At 45.0% G+C, this 19,893-nt stretch overlaps 1 protein-coding gene across 1 annotated transcript; it reads right to left on the bottom strand.

Annotated features, from left to right (window-relative positions):
* Positions 1-6,227: 6,227 nt before the first annotated feature.
* ING1 (inhibitor of growth family member 1) lies at positions 6,228-13,535 on the bottom strand. The gene is given in 5 exon segments (XM_061552299.1): positions 6,228-7,676; positions 9,756-9,943; positions 11,647-11,780; positions 12,799-13,327; positions 13,329-13,535. Coding segments are annotated over 5 exon segments (1,122 nt in total). The 5' UTR covers positions 13,533-13,535; the 3' UTR covers positions 6,228-7,609.
* Between the last annotated feature and the right edge of the window lie 6,358 nt (positions 13,536-19,893).

Here is a 19,893-nt window from a genome sequence, read left to right as displayed (position 1 = left end):
AGACCCAGTTGACAGTCGATTAAGGTTTTCATTTCGGACCTAATCCAACCGCAACACTCGGCCAGCACAGGTTGTCTTTATTCACGAGCGTGAGCCGAATTCACATGGTGGAACACGCGTCAATAAAATAGTTGAGAGTTTATCATCATTGGGTGAGGGCTCGTTGAGATCAGTCTTGCAAATCAAATATGTAAATGTAGTTATCCCCTCGGTTCATTCGACTTCCATGAAGTGAGAATAGGTTTTCTGTGCGTTCACACCAAGTCGGATTTAAGAGAAGCGAGCTTGGTCAACACATTAACTAGAAGGGATGGTCGAGAAGGAGTGACTAAAGAGTGATAGCCAAGGAATGGGACTAATCTTGAGATATCGTCCGCCGAGAAGATGGAGAGACAATATCAGCCAACATACACGTGCTAAGTGGATTGTTACTTTCCAGGATTGTGCGGGCTCACGTTGGTTTGGTGGGGGGGGGCTTCAACAGTGGATTGACCATGGCAAGAGAACGGGGTGTCTCAGTCACCACAGCACCACCACGTGGCCTCGTTGGCATCGGTTTCTTTAAAAGTGGTTGCAATTTAGACTGCGTCAAAGTCTTCACTGAGAAACCAGGAACGCAGAGACATTCGGTCCTAGCGCCTCCCCTTGGCCATATCTAGACGTTCATCCACGTCCATCCTTCAAACAATTGTGTTTTTGGCAATTTTGTGCACTTAAGAGTGGCACTGTAGATACAATACTCATGAGCAAAGTTATGGAGAATCTAATAAAATAAATAAGCAGACAATACGACTGTTTCCTATAATTGTCTCCCCACTTAAAAAAATAAAAGTATTTTATATATACCATCAGACACGTGGCCTTCTGGGAGTGATTTTTTTTAGTTAATGGTTAAAATACAAGCAAATAAAACCGGTTTTGACATTAAGTGTCTTATCAGCAGAGTTGTCTTGCTTGAACAAATGATGGTGACCTATCAGATGTTTATAGCTATGGAACCCTTTTATCCCCATTAGATACGGGTCTGTATATTTATGTGACGGGAAAGATAATGGAAAGGTTGATTATTTATTTACTTAAGAGAACAAGAGGTGTCGCCACTGCCCCCGTTTTTAAACTATTTTTACTTTATTTTCATTTTACCCACTGAGCTATATAGCTTTTTCAGAAGCAACCTCGCCACAAATGATAGCTCAACGAAGTGGCTTATCACGTGGACATTTATAGCAGCCAAATGCTCTAAACGCGTGTTTCTAAATGTGGAGGGAAAAACCGGAGGACCCGGAATAAGAATCCACGTGGCCACGGGAAGAGAGAGACACGCAAACTCAATATATACAACAGCAGGCGTCAGGGTCGGGATCGAACCCACGACCTCCTGTATGCCAGGCGAGATAGTTAACATCTCCTAGCCACCGTGATGATGATGAGAGAGACACGCAAACTCCCAATATACAGCAGCAGGCGTCAGGGTCGGGATCGAACCCACGACCTCCTGTATGCCAAGCGAGATAGTTAACATCTCCTAGCCACCGTGATGACGATGAGAGAGAGAGACACAAACTCCAAATATACAGCAGCAGGCTTCAGGGTTGGGATCCAACCCACGACCTCCTGTACACCAGGCGAGGTAGTTAACATCTCATCACGGTGGCGTGAGGCGCATAAGTAGCTCTGCCAGGATATAGGGGGCAGTAGGACGTGAGAAAACTTGCAATGACCAGCGTGGTGAAGTATCTTCATCCAGTACTCCTATGGGCCCCACGCCTGAACCACAAGCCCCTCGTCACCATCATGACGGCCACGCCAAGTCATTGCCATCCCCTACGACCCATCTGCTCGGTGGATTGTTGTACGGTACTCTTGGGTGCCTTCCTGAGCTCGGCTGCCACTCGACCAGTGTCCCCTTCGAGCCATGTCCACTGTTCTTAAACATGATAAGCCACTTTTGTTGAGCTATCATTTGTGGCAAGGTCGTTTCTCAAAAATAAGTTAATAACTTAGTGTGCTTTCATCTTCTTAGTTCTTTCGGTAAAGTCACGTAGAAGGGAAATAATAAAAATAAAACATAATAATATAATTTTCACGACGTTTCGGCCACAGACGCTGTCTTCCCGACAGACCTGTTTTTCACCTGAGGACGGCTGCTTGCGTTGTGGCCGAAACGTCGTGAGAATTATTTTATTATGTTTTATTTTTATTATTTTATTATTTCCCTTCTACGTGACTTTACCGAAAGAACCAAGAAGCTGAATCCCTGTAGTCACGAAAGCTTTAAATCGAAATTTAGTGTGCTTCATTTGGTAAGGTCAAAAAATGGTTTTGTTTTATTTGAATGTATTTGTAAAAGTAATTTGTGTATCTTCCCTAAACTTTGCACTCCTGTCGTGTTTTTGTATTGTGGTTTTAACGTTCTGACCCGCCCCTAGTGGATATTTGTGAAAAGAGCTTCATAGCTCATCGGATTCCTCCAGTATAAATAAGTATTCCGATTCTTAAGTGTGATATATTCAACGTGGCTACGTTCTCTAAGTCGAATCCACGTCCCTCTTGTCTCTCGATTGAATTACAAGCGTGCACATATCCATGCGTTTTTCACATGTTCCTTTGTTCACTCTCTCCATTGTTTCAACGCGTTCTACTTAATTAGTCTTGATATATTTGACTTTTTATTTTATTAAATACGTGCATAATGCACACAACGACCTCGGGCACTGGTGAGTGGTGCCACACGCCTCTAACCCAGCACGTGTGGAAGCGAGGGTTAGTGCCTGGTTGATCACACAAATGATGCAAACACAAACTACGTGGTCGTTGTCACCAATGCAGCAAGCGGCGTAACCCCGCCATCTGTACGGAGATAGCGTCGCCCACCCTCGCACATGTGTAGCTTCTCTCGTTGCTTCGGTTGCCGGCCACGTGTATAGTTAATTTGTTTGTAAATATCTTAATATATAGAGGATCCAGAGCTCGGGCAATTGTGGATCCTCACCCCGCTTAGTCGTTCTCACGTTTCGAGTGAAAATGTGTGCGATTTACAAGTCTAAACTATTATTACTATTATAATTTGTATCGAGTGTAAGTGTATTATAACAGTGCTGTATATTACAAAATAAGTTTTGCAGGCTGGCTGGCTGCCGCGCGGGCACGTGCGCGGTGGTGACGTCAACGCGCACACGTGCGTGGTGACGTCAACGCGCACGGTGACGTCACGCGCACCCCACAGCGTTGGGCCGGGTTCGTGCGTGATGACGTCACGCCCCCCCCCCCCCCCCCCCCCGTGGAAGTAACCATTTAAAAGAGTTTTTCTGATGTTGAACATTCTCCTAACCGGATTCTATCTCGTATCAGGAGTTGTGGCTCCATGTCGGGCCAAGGGCCGCTATTAGCGATGAAGGAATCATAACAAAAGTGCAGATGTCACGCTCACATTGCTTGTTATGACATCTTCAGTTATTTTTTAGTTGTATTCTCCAATTTCTTTCCTCGTTCTTTCCCCCATGCGTTTACGCAGTTCTTTTTGCGTATAGTTTCTTATGGATTTTAATTCCTTATCTTTACATGTATTTTTATAAGATTTTTTTATGGCTTGTCCTGTTTTTATTTCGCTTTTTCTACACCCCCCCCCGCAAAAAAACCACACTTTCAAAACACTCCCCATAATAGTGGTGACACAGAATGTAAGTCCAGATGTACCCCGCCACTAATGTTGCGTTACTGAATCTCATGCAGAACGTGTCCTGAAATCGTGTGCACTGATGACACCCAGAGAAAAGGCTTAAGAATGTGGTGGTTGTCACCTCTATTCCAACATCACTAAACCATTTAATATCCACAGGACGAGCCATCAGATGTGACCCCGTGTGGCGCTGTCCAACTTAATTCGCGTTTCTGAATCGACAAACATTCTGGCCCGGATGAAAACTACCTGCATGGCTAATGCCTCTGCTGACAAACACGTGGAGCTTCAGTGTGACACCCACGCTTGAGCATGAGCATGTCACAAAACATGCTGTGGGTCACATGCGTAGGGCATGTGCAGTACGGATGTTGAACTTCTTTCGCACCGTACGTAGCCAACCGAACTCATCGGAGGTGCGGGAATTAATTTGAGGTCCGGTATGGTTTGATGACCCATGTATGGCTATACATTTGGCACGATTTAAAATAACGGCAGTTAACATTTCACATTGCGCCATTCACACATACACGAATTCCTGGCAGTGCATGCGTTTTGTAGAAACAACAAAAATCGTATTTACATTATCAGCCATGATCTAGTCACTGCTAGATAGAGGCCTCCCCAAGCGGTCTCCATTCAAGTATTGTGATGCAAAAATCCACGTCGCCCCTGCACAGGAGCTGATTTAATCGCTCCATCTCTAACGCTGGTCGTCCTCTTCTTTACCACTGCCAATGTCATCAATCTCGACTATCAGCCATCAATTACTGGTGTTGTGTCCTGCCCAAGCCCAATTACTATCCTGTCAACAATATATATTAATTTGTGTTCTGTGATCCACGTGTTTGTATCCGTGAATATCCAGAATGTATCTAACAGCAATCAAGTCACTGCTGGACAAAAGCCTTCCCGCACCGCCAGTTCACGGGGAACGTTTGACAATATCTTCTTGGTTCTTTCGGTAAAGTCACGTAGAAGGGAAGTAATAAAATAATAAAAATAAAACATAATAAAACAATTCTCACGACGTTTCGGCCACAACGCAAGCAGCCGTCCTCAGGTGAAAACCAGGTCCGTCGAGGCGACAGAGTCTGAATGAAACAGCACACGAGCTTGGAGCATATATATAAGCTGGGCGCATTGACAAAGGAATTTGCATATCAAAAGGAATTTAGCATATTTATGGGAAATGCAGGAATGTGATTAGTACTGCATATGCATGTGCATTATGCAGGATTAACAGCATCAAAGGGAGCTGCAGTTACTGCTGCTGCTGCAGTTTCTGCTGCTGCTGCAGTTTCTGCTGCTGCTGCAGTTGCTGCTGCTGCAGTTGCTGCTGCTGCTGCTGCAGTTGCTGCCTTATCCATTTTAATATAACACTATGTATTATTCTACCCACCCTAATTGTTTATTATGTTTTATTTTTATTATTTTATTACTTCCCTTCTACGTGACTTTACCGAAAGAACCAAGAAGATGAATCCCTGCAGTCACGAAAGCTTTAAATCGTTTGACAATACTTCACCAAGGTGGCGGGTGAGAGATTCGTGAAGTGACGTCCCAGCATCGGTTCACTCGTCATCGATGATAGACGTGGCCAGAAATGGAACTGTGAATCTGTAATACAGCCGTGTTAAGCTGTAGAAAATAATGTCGCGTGACGATATAGAATCCACATCGATATGAATCTAGTGGTGCGAGTTTGTAGTATAGTGCTGTTTTGTAAAAATCCCTGTAATGTGCTCCTGTAAGATATACAATGGCACGAATTTACAGGCGTTAACCTGCAGAATCTGCCGGGGTGTGAATCTTTATAGCCAAGTGGTGTTATTGCAGTTTTAAAATATATTGAAGTATCCATAATTGATATTGCTGAAACTTGTTAGAAAAATATCCCTACATCCACACTGACAAGAATGCATGGGATTTCTCTTGGTGAGCAGGTGTGCGATTTCTGCACTTTCGCCCTTAAACCAGACACAAACTCGGGAATAGATTTTTCCTTGTCCCAACTTGAATGTAGAATCATTAACATCTAAAGGTATTTCATTAAATGGAAAGGTATTTCATTAAATGGGCAGGGTTAAATTAGTTAATCCAATACACTGCAACATACGAATATGAATAATTAAAGAATGGAATTCAAAAGATGATTCGATAAGTGTATAATACTTGTGTTTGTACGGACACCTTCCCTTCCAAATAGAACATTAGTAGGCTGGGGCGTAAAATATAGCAACCAGTCTTAACAGAAGCATCTGCGAAATCAAGTGGAGAGGCTTCTTTTGAAAGAAAATACAGTATAATACAGACGGGATGACCAAGTGACTCAGATGCTAAAGTGGTGAGTTGGCACTAATGAGATCCTGGTTTCAAACCTAGGCAGTGACTCGTGTTGAGAGTGGATGGTTTCAGCCTGGTCACCAATGCCTGTACAAAAAAAGCATCATACTGACGTGGTTAGTTGATTAATATGGCTAAATTCGCGAGCTCAAAGAATTAAAAAATAACTTTAATTATCATGCAATGAACACAAAATATAATAGCAGTGCTGGAAAAGTGCACCCCCTACAGCATCTGCTTGTTTACTTTGTGTAAACATAAAAAGGACTAATTAAGGGTGTTTCATTAGTTCTGTAAAACCATTCTGCACAGCTGTTCTCAGGCACACAGGGCCACATGAGGATCTAATGCTGAATATTGTTCATTACAGGATGTAGAGAATGAACGAGGAATGGTGGAAATGTATGCTCTTGAATAGTTGGGCAATAAACAAAGCTTTCCCAAGCAGAAGAAATAATATTGGTGAAAACAATTATTTCTAGACCAGCTCTGCTTTGATAACTCTTAACATTTGTCTATTTTCCAAGGAAACCATTAATATTGCATTATAAATATTATATTTTATATGGAGTCGGATTACTGACAAAGTCCAACAAACCACTCGCGTATATAGTACTTTGGTATTTTCATTAAAAACAAAAACTCTCATGACAAACCAAATACTACAGCCGGATGCTATGGTATATTAAATATTTTATTACGTAAACCCTATTTACACTGAGTTTTTACTGTCAATGCTTACTTTTACAAAGTTAAACACACAACATTAAAAACAAATGGAACCTTAAATTCATTTCAAAAAACCTTTTTATCTTTTCTAATTTCAAAAAATCTTTATATATATAGCTAGAAAGTTCGGGACATTTGGCTAGCATTGTCAAATAAAAAAACCAAACCTTTAAATACTGATAAAATTGCGGTTTGTGATTTGTATATCGATAATCATACGAAACATCACAAATGACATCATACAAACAGGACGAGACTTCAATGTTGAAAATGACAACATCTACAAATTTCATGTGAGATTTATGTACAGCAAAGTTTTTTCTTTAAAATATTTTAGAAAAAAAACATACAGTATTTACAGCGTTTAACAATCTAAGCCGAAGTGAAGCGTTGCCCTGTGAGCGTGGGGGGCCGGCCGGTGTCCACGCACGCTGGAGTGGCGGCGCTACCTCTGGCGGCGGTGAAGGTTGATCAACATGGCAGGGGCCTAACGTCTAAAACCGTGTCCTCTTTTTTTTTAAGCGAGCATTCGTATTACTGAATACACAGAATTCATACAAAAAGACTGGTTACCACTAGTTATTAAGGAGGCGGCGTGAGCTACGACAAGACCCTTTGCGTGGTTACGAGGAAGGTGGCGCGCAGTTCTCGTGCCGTTCACGTGTCGCCATCTCTGCTCGGCTCATTGTATAGTCCACGTTGTTGTCGTCGTCGTCGGCTGTTTTCTTTCATGTTATTTGCGTGCCTTTTATCCCCTCTCGTTTTATTCACACCGTTACAAACAGCAGTGTCCTTTCTTAGGTCATTGGCAGGGCTTGCGGGATGTGGGGGGGAAAGCCGTGGGCCGGCGTGCCTTCAGGTGACGTGTCGCGCCGGGGGACGTCCCACCGCCGACACCACGCCGCCGTCCACCTTCTTGGCGCTGCACGCGACACACGGCGTGGCATGCACGCTCAGCCCTGGCACGCGTCATAGTCTCCACCCACTCCCCCCGCTGCAGGTGCTAATGCTCATAGTGGGACACTAAGATCTGGAAAGTCCATAGGATGTCGAATGAAGGGTCTGATTTGAGTTGGCAGAGAGGCACGTCTTATGCCGAATCACCACTTTCCTGCCAATTTGTCCAATTTTCTACTCCGAATAGAAAAATAAATGTCAGTTTCTGCCACTAAGAGGTGTTTACTGTTGTTTCTTTTTGGATGATTGCAACAAAGCCCCTAACCTATTAAGAGTCATTATTATTATTATGATCATAGTGCCTTCAAATAAGGTGCCGCCCTTATTTCATAAACTGTATGAGCCAGGTTAGACCTTCCTTTCTCAAGACGTGTCAAGTGAAAGGGCAGACATGGTTTAGCACTTACAGGGTGCTTTACACACGCGCAACTTTCATTAGCACTCTTGGAGATTCACAGTAAAATCCACTGGAGATGTCAACTAGTGCTTTAGAAAATATCATTTTAGCAATGTAGAAAAACTGTTGGCTGTGTCATGTTCTTCGTGTTTGGGTGAAAGTTTCTTGACACCTTGACAGCACATGCCTTACGCGGCCACCACCGGTCACCATGACGACTGTGCCAGGCTATGTATGTTTCCACCACACACATACCATAATAAACACATTCTTAAGAGCTCAAATAACAAAAAAACTAATTATTTGTTGATACTGTGATGGCAGAGGTGCACGAGCACAAATAACAAAAAAGGCTGCCGTTTACATTTGTTGAAAATGTTAAAAGTTTGACTTTATTAAATAAAGATGTTAATTTCCAGCCATATAGTTTTTTCGACATCTCACAATGTATACTTCTCACAATATTAAACAAGATTAACGAGATTAAACCATTGGCCCAAATTCGAAGGCCACGATCAATAACTGTGCGCAACATCCGCGAGCAGCAGGAGTTTGACACGAGCAGCAGGCCCGTGGGGGCGCCGTGGGGCCGCACAGCACGACAGGACAACTGTTAAAGGCCTTCGCGCTGCTCACAATCTTTTCCGTAGGGGCCTCAACACAATCGCTTCTCAAAAGGAACCTTTGCTTTGGGAAGTCCACACATGGGAAAAGCACCCAGGATTGTTTTTCATTAATGCCATTGTTCAAACGCCAATTCATACGCCATCTTTAAAACAACACAGCGTGGCAGTCTGTAATAAAGGCCCTAAAAGCCACAGCAGGTCCGAAAAAACGTCAGAACATCAACAAAACCTGAGCTCTGCTCTGTACAAAAGACATCGCTCTTGCACTTCCTAGCTTGCTATTCCGCTTAAAACATGAAAGACTTTGCAGCGACAAGTATGCATCAAATACAACAATGTTGCCGCTAAATCTGCTAAGCTGTATGTTTTTTTATTTTGTCGTGCGCTGTTATGTTTATACACTTGCCCTGTACAGCATCTTGATAAGCGTGTTGTATTTACATGCTCTATATATGTATAAAAATATTATTTTTCTATTTCCATCCTGGTCCTAGTCTAATACAACCACTCGCAGCAACTGTGCGCCACTCATTCCTCCACACACGCATATCGGCCAAAGCGCCATAACTCAAGCGTGTTTTCGAGTTACCGGCCGGGCTACCTGGAAACACTTGTATTCTTAGGTTTTTTCGGTAAAGTCACGTACGTAAAAAATTTTAATTAATAAAAGTAAAATAAAAATCACGACATTTCGGAGGCAACACAAGCTTCCGTCTTCAGGTGGAACCGTCACAGCACGACTTGGAATTTCTCTTACTTGATGCAGCAGTCGTGCCGTGACGGTTCCACCTGAAGACGGAAGCTTGTGTTGCCTCCAAAACGTCGTGATTTCTATTTTATTTTATTAATTTAAATTTTTTACCTACGTGACTTTACCGAAAAAACCTAAGAATATGAATCCTTGCAGTCACGAAAGCTTCAAATCTAGAATGAATGGAAACACTTGGTCAGCACTGTGCCCCCCACTGTGTGGCTGGCACGCGGGGGCGGTGAGCACGTGGGCGGCAGCGGGGCCCCCTACCTGGCGCAGCCGCGCTCCTTGCGTGCCCTCTCGAGCAGCGCGCGATCCATGGTGCGCTCGTTGGGGCCGCGGCAGCGCGGGCAGAACCACTTGCCCTTGGGCTTGTGGCTCAGACCGACACAGCCAAAGTGGAACCACTCGATGGCACAAGCCTCGTTGTCGCAGCCGATCATGTCTCCATACGACACCTGATGGGCGCACGGGGAGTGGTCCCCGGGGAAAGAGGTACAAGTGGAGGGAACAAGGAAGTCAGTCGCAAATGTTTAGCGTTTGACGATTATTCAACTTTTTTTCCATGCAAAAGCACAGATGGCCCGCAAACCTATTTTCTGTATTGTTATATAGTGGCCATGTCGTAGCCCTACAGATTCGGTGTACATCATGATAGTTCCATGATATTTGAGAGGCTACAACCCTGCTTGTAATCAATGTTGAATTAGCGCTGTCTTCAGGGAGGCAACAAGTGTGATTAATGGAGATGTGCTAGGTCAGCATGGGATAGCACAAGAGAATGATAATGGAAAGAGGCCACATGAGTTGTGTGGTGGTAATAGCCTCACTATCTCTTAATACCCAGCTTACACAAAAAAATCACTGCCCACATCCAAAATGGTGTCACACCTCTGAAATTCCACAAAAGAATTATACTCACCCCCCTAAAGGGAATGGCAGCAGAAGGTCACAGGTAATCAAATCATTGTCTTGAAAGATGACCGGATGGAAGCCATTTCATATTTTTACATTTTCAAAAACAAACACTACAGTAATTTCCCATACCTCTGATTAGCACTGTCGGCTATGTACGGTGCAAAGAAAGTTCAACATACATAAATAATACCAATAACTTAAAATGTATTTAAATTACTTTCACAAACTCGGATGTAGATACCGGCTGGTAACAAAATGCTTTCTTTTTTTTCCTCCAGAATGTAAAATAGCCCACAATTGCACAACTGTACTGCCATCTCTTGCAACTAGGTGGGAAACTGACATAAACACAAGTGGCAATTCATCTCTGACGCTGCATTGCCCTTATGTAGTTTAGCCATTGGGCCACCCCATTGACATCTGTCGTTGTGCGGCAACAAGGCGACCGTAGCGCCGGCCTGCAAGTGAAAATTTATCTGTCAATAGGGGGCGATGTATAACTGAGAAACGGCTGAAACCTCATCACACAAGTTGCTCGCAGGCAGGGCTGCATAACGTAACGAAGGCTGTAGCATAGCAGCAGTTGCCACAAAGACTGTAAAAAAATCCATTACCATACCATTATATATAAAGTGGGACTGAAGTTTGGCAACTCAAGAAATCTTTTAACGAAGCAAATAATGTATACATTCGGTATTTGTGACATTCTTACATAGTGCTAAGCTAACCCCACCCCCTCTGGTCCTTGCACCTGATTGGCTCACATGTGATGACGTCACATTTATCCCTCTATTTAAGACCGAAACAGGAGGATTTATCCACAATTCTGTCTAGCTGTCGCCTGATGAGGCTGGTTGTAATCGCCGGCGAAACGTCGTATTCGAATTGTAAATGTTGTGGGTTTACTCTCTAACACACCGCTGTGCTCAACTAATAACGAATTCGCATGGTTTTTTCAAACTCTTAGGTTTTTTCGGTAAAGTCACGTAGGTAAAAATAAAAAAAATAGAAATAAAATTATAAATCACGACGTTTCGGAGGCAACACAAGTCTCTGTCATCAGGTGCAACCGTCACAGCTAGAGTTACTGTATCAAGTGGTTTGTTCAAGTGACAAACCTTACTAATTGGCTGCGTTGGGTGGTAGCGGGCTTTAACAACATATTAATATTTACGTGATCGAACCCAAAAAAAGACTATTAGGGGGAGCTATGATTTTGGAGGTACGGTGCGGGCGAGCTCACCTGGTTGCAGAGGCAGTAGGTGGGCTCGTCGGGGTCGACCGTGGACAGGTCGAGCTCGGGTGGCGAGTGCGGCTCCGTCTTGCCCCCGCCGCGTCCCACAGATGACCGCTTCTTTTTCTTCTTCCCGCCACCACCTGCGATCGCCAGTGCCACACGCAGCACGCGATGTTGATGGCGGTTTACGTGGTCGTCATCATCGCTGCCACCATCATTTAAGTTTCATTCGGCAGTGGTACCTCCAGATTAAAAAGTGGACTTGATGTATGATATGACAATTGGCAAACGTGTATGCAGTTGGTTCCTCGGAGGTTAATTATGCAGGGTAGCAGCGGAAATATTTCCTTGAAAAAAATTAAATTTGTTTTTGTTGGGTTGTTGAGAATTTATGCATGCATTTTCAATGTATGAGAATGATTTAATTTTAAGCAATGTGTACTTAAAATACAACTCTGCCTTGTCAGACAACTGCATAAATAAGCCACTGATGGGATAATTTACAGAGCAAATCGAGTGTAATTTACCTGCAAAAAAAATGAAATGCTTTTTTATTAAATGGTTTTGCCAAAAATGTATTTTATGTATTTCATGTTTCCCGGTATATGTTATTCTACAATTGCTGAAAACAGTGACAGCTCAAATGCTGGCTGGTTTATTTTGGATCCGCCCCCCACCCCTCATTGACTTTAGGGTGGAGCCAACCAGATGATGTCATGGTCTCCATCTGATAGGCCTCCCAACAGTCACGTGACCGGAGGCTGTGTCTAATCACCACATGATACCTGTGATTGGCCACCAATACGTTTAAAATTACAGCGCAACAGGCAGGAACCCAAGAACTTCAGAAGAAGACTGTACAGGTTATGTGAACCACAGCCCAGCAGAATAAGGGTGCTAGGGATATATATATATTTTTTAAAGACCGAAGTGGGGACCTTCTGCTTCTGTGCTGAGCAGCAGCTCTCTGAAAGGAAGGCAATTTGCTTTGCATAAAGTGGATTGACAGCATAAATGACTTAAAAGCAAAAATAAAGGCCTACAGGAAGCAACCGCCATGACCATTGTTAGCCGCCATACCACGAGTGACAGAACAGAAGCGGATTTGGTCTGTCCTGCCGTGCCGAGAGTTACGCCGTGCGTCGTCCCTCTCCTCACCTCCGGTGCTGCGCGCCTTCTTGGGCTTCGGCGCCTCGTCCAACTGCGCCGCCTCGGCCCCATTGGCTGCCAGGCTGTTTTCCAGCGTCTCTTTGCTGCGCTGCCGGTGCGACCTCTTTCCAGCGCCCTTCTCCAGGACGGGCGTGCCCCCACCGCTGCCGGCCCCTCCGCCGGTTCCCCCGCCTCCTCCCCCTGCCGCCGCCGCCGTCGTCGCGGCGTGGTTGGGGTGGTGCGACGTGTGGTGGTTGTTGAAGTGGTTCTGCGCGTGCGTGTGCGGGTGCTGATTGTTTTCGTGCCGCCCGCCCGCCCCGCCGATCCCGGCTGCCGCCGCCGCGGTGGCGGCGGCGTCGCCCGCTTTGTCCCTACGAGTGACGCCGGCCGTCGGAGTCGCGGCCGTCCCTGGTGCGGTCTCGCCGGCCGCTACGGCCGCCGCCACTGCAGCCGCCGTCTCTTCTTGATCGGCCAAGCGAGCGAGGGCCTCGGCTTGCCGCCAGCGCGACTCCGCGGCATCGGACACCATAGAGACGATGGCTGAGCTTCTCGTCGCCGAGCTCGCGCGCACGAACCAGCGCGACCTGCAGCATCTGCAGTGCGCGGGCGCGGGGGCCACCCTCTGTCTCGGCCTCGTAGCGCGCAAAGCAGTCCTCCACCTCGCAGTAGCACCTCTGCTCACACCACACACGCACAGAGGCATAAACACACAAATACAGACACACATGCATAAACAGATACATACACACAAAACGCAGATAATACAGGAGGCATAAAAAGTAACACACAGATGCATAAACAGACACACACACCATACTCAATATTCATTTAAGGGTGAGTTGACCTAGTGGTGGATTATAACAGGTTGCACTTGCTACTTGTTATCCATGGCTGGGAATGAAACTCTGGGTTCATAGTGCAATGCACCAGCTACACTGTACCACTGCTCCGTACCACACACAAATACACACATACACAAGATGTTCGATTAGCTTTATTGATCTCAAGTGCTAATGGTTAGTGTCTATTAAAGCGACACATTGCACGCCTGACCACCTTTTGTATCCTCTGTGCGGTTGTTGACCATGTTGCACTCGCCGCTTATTTAACATCGAGTCAACACCAATGGGAGGCCCAGAGTCGTGAGCGATCTCAAATGTCAATGGCGTGAAAGCCCACGAGTCAAATGAGGATTGCGAGGGATTATAACACGGTGAAAGACCACACTATGCTACTTGGTGCATGCAAACGCACACAGCTGCCAGACTATTACCATGTGAGACAGACGCTGCTCATCCTGCAAATAGTGGAAAAATCCCTTGTCGTGTCCCAAAATGACACCACATACACACGTCACAAGATCCATGCGCTGTCACCAAGAAGCCTAAGTGCTATTTATGATTCCACTTTGCATTTTTAAAAGAAAGTGGGAGGCCACAAGCTGCACAATTCATTCGTACAGGAGACCTCGGATAAATGCACATATAATTACAGGTGGAGAGTGCGGTGGGCAATGTATTGGTGGACACAAACAAATATAGTAATAATACAATTTAAGCACTGTGCATGTAGTGCCGAATAAATCCAACATTAAATTAAGAGACCACAAGAGTCATGTTGTCAGCATTGTAGGATATTATTAAACACCAGAACAAAGTCTATAAATGTAAATTGGACAAGAAAAAGCAGACATTTTTTTAGTAAAATATTTCAACTGAAGCAGAATAGTCTGATACTCTACCTTGCTAATTAACTTCTACAACAAGTGCATTCATGCTGTGAAAATAGACGCAGGGCTTCGTTTGATTTTTATATTCGCCTGCCCAAGAGCCGGAGAATGCAGTCACCCAGAATCTGCTGTAAAGCCGCCACACGGGGGAGGAACTCCACAAAAAATTTTGTGCGACGCGCCAACCGCCGATATTAATCCCAACAGAACCTGCAGGGCATCCCCCACGGCACGTTCCTGCTACTCGCATCTCGTTCTCTCGGCGACTTCCATGCAGCGACCGGCAAGAAACAACCCGGCCACCGAGGAGGGAGGAGGTACGAGGTCACCATCACCCTTGTTCGGGAGCCGCCCTAAGGCTCGCCTCATCTCACGAGCGACTAACGTCGAATGCCGACGTCAGGGCATCATGAATTACTCTCCGCTGACATAGCGGCAGCGACCTTCCGTGCTCGCGTAACATGGATCGTGAGAGCCACTTGCAGCATCAAGCTACGACGACACATTTACTTGTCGAGGATATCAGCAAAGACGGATGGCGGCAGGCATGCCGGACAGAGGCATGCGTGGATAGAATTGTTCACCGCAAGACCATCACCACAGTGCTGACATTTTTATGCTAACGCTGCTCCTCAGCACGGTAAGCGCTCACGGCCGATAGACGCTCATTACAGAATTTTCAGTATGGCGGCGCACGGCAAATTGGACAATGACATCGTTGAGCAGCCTTCTCTGTGTTGTCGGAGTGACCTCATTTGGGGAGTGTGGAGTGGTTCAGGGGCTGCAATCCCTGTCCTTATTCTGGGTCATGGTGTCACCACTTTCTAATTCATTTCTGGCTCCTGGGTAGAAATGAATGGCTCCTGGGTACGATGGGAGAGGCGCCCCAACGTGGATGAATCATCGTACTGGCAAGCAAATTAGTAGCACTGTATTTAGAAACACACACACACGTACACTGCATTTAAAGCTTCTTGCATATGGCCTATGATTTGCAACATTTAAAGAATAATTTCTAAGTGATTTAGCCATTCAAAAGCTTTTCCCCGAGTTGGTGAACTACAGATACACTGCCAAGTTATATGGTGAATGGATTGGAGTTTGTAGCTCCAAACAGAAGATTCTTTGATTTTCAAACTTTCAAGTTGGATTTTAATAAGCAGCTTCAGAAAAAAAGAGTGTTTTCTTTGTTAACGAAGGCATAAAAAATACCCATTGTCTTTATATTTATATAACTTAAAGGTCTCAAAAAGCAACTATTTATTTAAACATGTGAAGGTAGGGTTGAGAGCTATGGTGTCCACCAAGCACCGAATAGAGTCCAATGAAGTATGATTTCAGCAGCAGCATAGGAAAGACGTGTCTCACCTATACGAGCAAGAGTTGGACAGTCTCTCGACGAATTAATGGATTTCCTGTACACTTTTGTCAAATCACTTGATAATGAAAAACCAGCCAAACATTTAGGAGATAAACCCCCCCTCTAGTTGCTTATAAAGCATTTTAGGCTATACACGTGTAGCTTTAACTTGCCTAAAGATCCTTCCTTCCATTCTTTGGAATCGGATAATCAACCCATGGCACAGTGGCGTGTCTGAAGCAGCACAAGTTACTGGGGGACGTGCACACACGATTTAAGTATCAAGACGTAAACATCTGCGCAGTGCTCACGCGGATATTTTCTGCACAATTACTCCTCCTAAGTGATGGCTCCTTAGTTTCATCATCCAAGTTGAAACAGAACCTGCCATTACTCAGCCATTAATACAGATTCATGGCTGAACAATAAAGCACACCACATCCTACTGCTATGCATTTATAACCAGCACTTGGTAATGATATTGAGAACGTATGAATAGCTCAGTGGTCAATGAAGGATCACAACTGAATGGTATTCAAGAAGCTCAATGTTGGATTCCTGATTATGCCGCCAGGTAAATTCTGTAGTGAAAGCACTAATGAGCAAAGAATGCCGCAAAGTGAATGTTAAAGATTGACATATCAACTTGGTTAAAAGTAGGTCATTTTGTAAAAATACAAATCCCAAAACTGATTAAGTCATAACTGTGTAATTGTATGGTGATGACAACTCGATCATTATAACTGAGCAAAGAAGAATGGAGATAGGAATGGTTTCAATTGAAAGACAGCAAGAGGACCATATCGAGCACAGAATACAAAGGGTAGATATAACCGAAACTTTGATTTAAAGCTTTCGTGACTGCAAGGATTCATATTCTTGGTTCTTTCGGTAAAGTCACGTAGAAGGGAAAGAATAAAATAATATAAATATAAAACAAAAAAAATTCTCACGACGTTTCGACTACAACACAAGCAATCATCATCAGCTGTGAAATCCACAGCAAGAAAATTTATTTTATTGTTTTATATTTATATTATTTTATTATTTCCCTTCTACGTGACTTTACCGAAAGAACCAAGGATATAACTGAAACTGTTTAAGAAAAAGCAAAGGCAATGTATTACACGGTAGATCACTTTTCTCAGTTTCCCAACTAATTCAAAGGGGAGATCCGTGGCACTTGAGCACAGCAACAAAACAGACAGAAACATCAACTTCATAATAATTCATAATAAACGTTTTTGGGTTATATCGCGTTATTTATAAATGTGTCGTAACCCTCCACCACCCGACACGGCCAATCAGCAAAAACAATGTCACGTTGACAAAAGACAAATAGTTCACTACTTTAGCCCACCGGTGTGTTGAAGAGTGAATCCCCAACATTAACATTTTTTGAGTACGACGTTTCGCTGGTAATTACATCCAGCATCATCGGGCAATTGCTGATTGGCCATGTCGGGTGGTGGAGAGTTACGACACATTTATAAATAACGCGATCTAACCCAAAAACGTTAATTATGAATAATATTGGTCGCGAAAGCCTACGTGTTAAACAGAAACATCAACATTGCAGAGAACGGGTACGGGGTCCTTAAGGAATATTGCATATCACACGAGGTATTTAACGGTCCGTTCATTTTACAATTTGCGTGTATGTGACTGTTGGAATACAATAATGTATATAGTTGGAAGGGAAGACGGCCCATGGTCAAGAATAATGACGGAGTGGTAGCCAAGGAATGGAACGTCACTGAAAGACTGTCTTACTAAAGAGATGGAGTAACCAAATAAACTCATGTGTAGCAAGTGCTCAGTAACTTATTACACACTGCAGGATTGTGAAAGTTGATGGTGGCTTGGGGAGGTCTTCATCCAGCAATGTGGATTGTGACCATGGCTCATGATGAGGATGCCATTGTAATTGTATTCATCGTTATAACTACAGTATCTCCATACGTAAACAAATGCCAAAGTATCCGATGATACTGACAGTGAACTCAGTCGGCACTCCATTGTTAAACAAAAGGACACGAGCTTGGTGAGAACGCAAAATAATTGCAACAGCCTCTCACCAAATTAAATAAGCGAAATAAGGCAAAAGCAATAACGAAACACAACGAGCTCTCACTTTAAGGTCAAGAGATAATGAAAGGCTATGTGCTCTCAAGTGATTCAATAAAAAACCAAGTGACTAACTTATTTGGGTGCATCACAGTATATTTCAATGTCACATATCCCACACACTTGACATTTAGCAATACATGAACTGCGGACTTAAGAGTTATCTCTGCAGACGGGCGCAAATTAATATTTTCATCATACACAGCTTCGCGATGGTCAGGTCGCGACTAAAGCCAAAGGGTTCATCAGCTAAAACTTATTTGACTATCGTCATTCAGAGGACATGGTCCCCGTTCATGGCAGTGCCTCGCGTTATAATTTCCAGTCTACAAAGGGCATAGGCGCGCGTGCCATTGGTCGGCAGCGACGGGGTGGCGCTTAATTCGTTGTGGGAAATCGACGGGGCCGTCACCATTGGCATGCGAGCAGAACGCCCACCGCTCTCTGTTTTGATTGACGATGGAGGAGGAGGAGCGCGATGGACGCACTTTGAGCACGCGGGCTGAGAGGGCAAGATGGGAAAGAGCGGAACCACACCAACCATGACCCCGACAAAAGTGTTGCGCCTAGATGCTGAACCCAGTTTTATTTTCACTTCCTGTAGCCCTGACTCCCGAGTCTACCCATGACCCAGACTCGAAGCCTAATTCTAACCTTGACTTTAACCTTTCCGACGACACTAACCAGATGACCCCAACTCGAACCCAATCTCCCCCCACCTCCTGCACCAACAACCGTAAACTTGACCCAACCATGACTAACTATATATCAGTCTAATCCCATCTCCTGCAGCAGCCCTAACCCTGACCATCACAAATGACAAGGGACCTTAACACTGCCCCCCTCCTATCACCTCTACCAGTCCCAAATTAAAATAAGCATAGACCTGACCGATCTTAATCCAAATGCCTGGCTCGTTCTATGCAGCTACATCTACTTGCAGTGCGTCAACTTCACACATAATCGCCGCTCGCGCCAATCACTGTCTCGACTGGCTCTCGCAAGGTTTAACCAACGCGATAGAACGTGTCCATTGAATTGGAAAAGTCAAACCACCACCCCTTCCTGCTTTTGCGAAGCGGCCCCCACTGCACTGCAGTAGCGCTGGCATCTACCCCAGGCCAAAGCGTCAGAAGCAACTGTTCATCAAGGGAAATCCGGAAGCTCGTGAGAGCACCCCTCTCCTCCCACCACCCCAAGTAAAAACGAGCCAGAAAACATCGTCCATATCACTAACAACCTGTACCCTGCACTGTCCATGCGCAATACGTGTACGGGGAGTGATGGTGGTGGACATGTGGCGGGCTGTCCAGGAGGAGGAGGAGTTCACGAGGTGAGGGAGGGGTTTAAAGAGGTCAAGGGGGAGGGGCTTAAGATTAGGGGAGGAGCTAAAACGCGAAGCGGAGAATTTGTGCAAAATTAGTGATTACATTGACATCGTTTTGCCCTAAAACTATCACGCGGACGATATGGATCATGGTGTTAGCTAGGGAAACCTACGTTACGAGCTAACGAGCACGAGGTTAATGTCGGCAGAGCGGTTACGGTCAGGGGGGAGGGGCTGCGCTTGAGTGGGCGGTGACAGGAGACGCGAGTGGGAGGAGCCCGGCACCCACGTGGGTGGGCGTGGCTTAAAATTTCGCGCGCGCGCTGGGGGCGGAAGTGACGTTGGGACATAACTCATTAACATAAATTGTAACATTAACATAAGGATGACGCTTCCGGTCAGCGCGCGCGCGCGCGCGCGCGTGCCGGTGGTGGGGGGTGAGTCGGGAGGCGGGGGGGGGACGTGCCACGTGCATCGAGAAGGAGTTGCCGACTCCATTCCCCCCCTACCGAGCATCCCTCTACAAACACCACAACAACCACGATTGGAACGTACATTGCT

This window comes from Lethenteron reissneri, chromosome 16, assembly GCF_015708825.2.
Source record: "Lethenteron reissneri isolate LAM-NWPU_2019-01 chromosome 16, ASM1570882v1, whole genome shotgun sequence".
In the NCBI taxonomy this organism is placed as follows: Eukaryota; Metazoa; Chordata; class Hyperoartia; order Petromyzontiformes; family Petromyzontidae; genus Lethenteron; species Lethenteron reissneri.
Note: the sequence above shows the minus strand (reverse complement) of the source record. Positions and strands in the feature narration are given on the sequence as shown.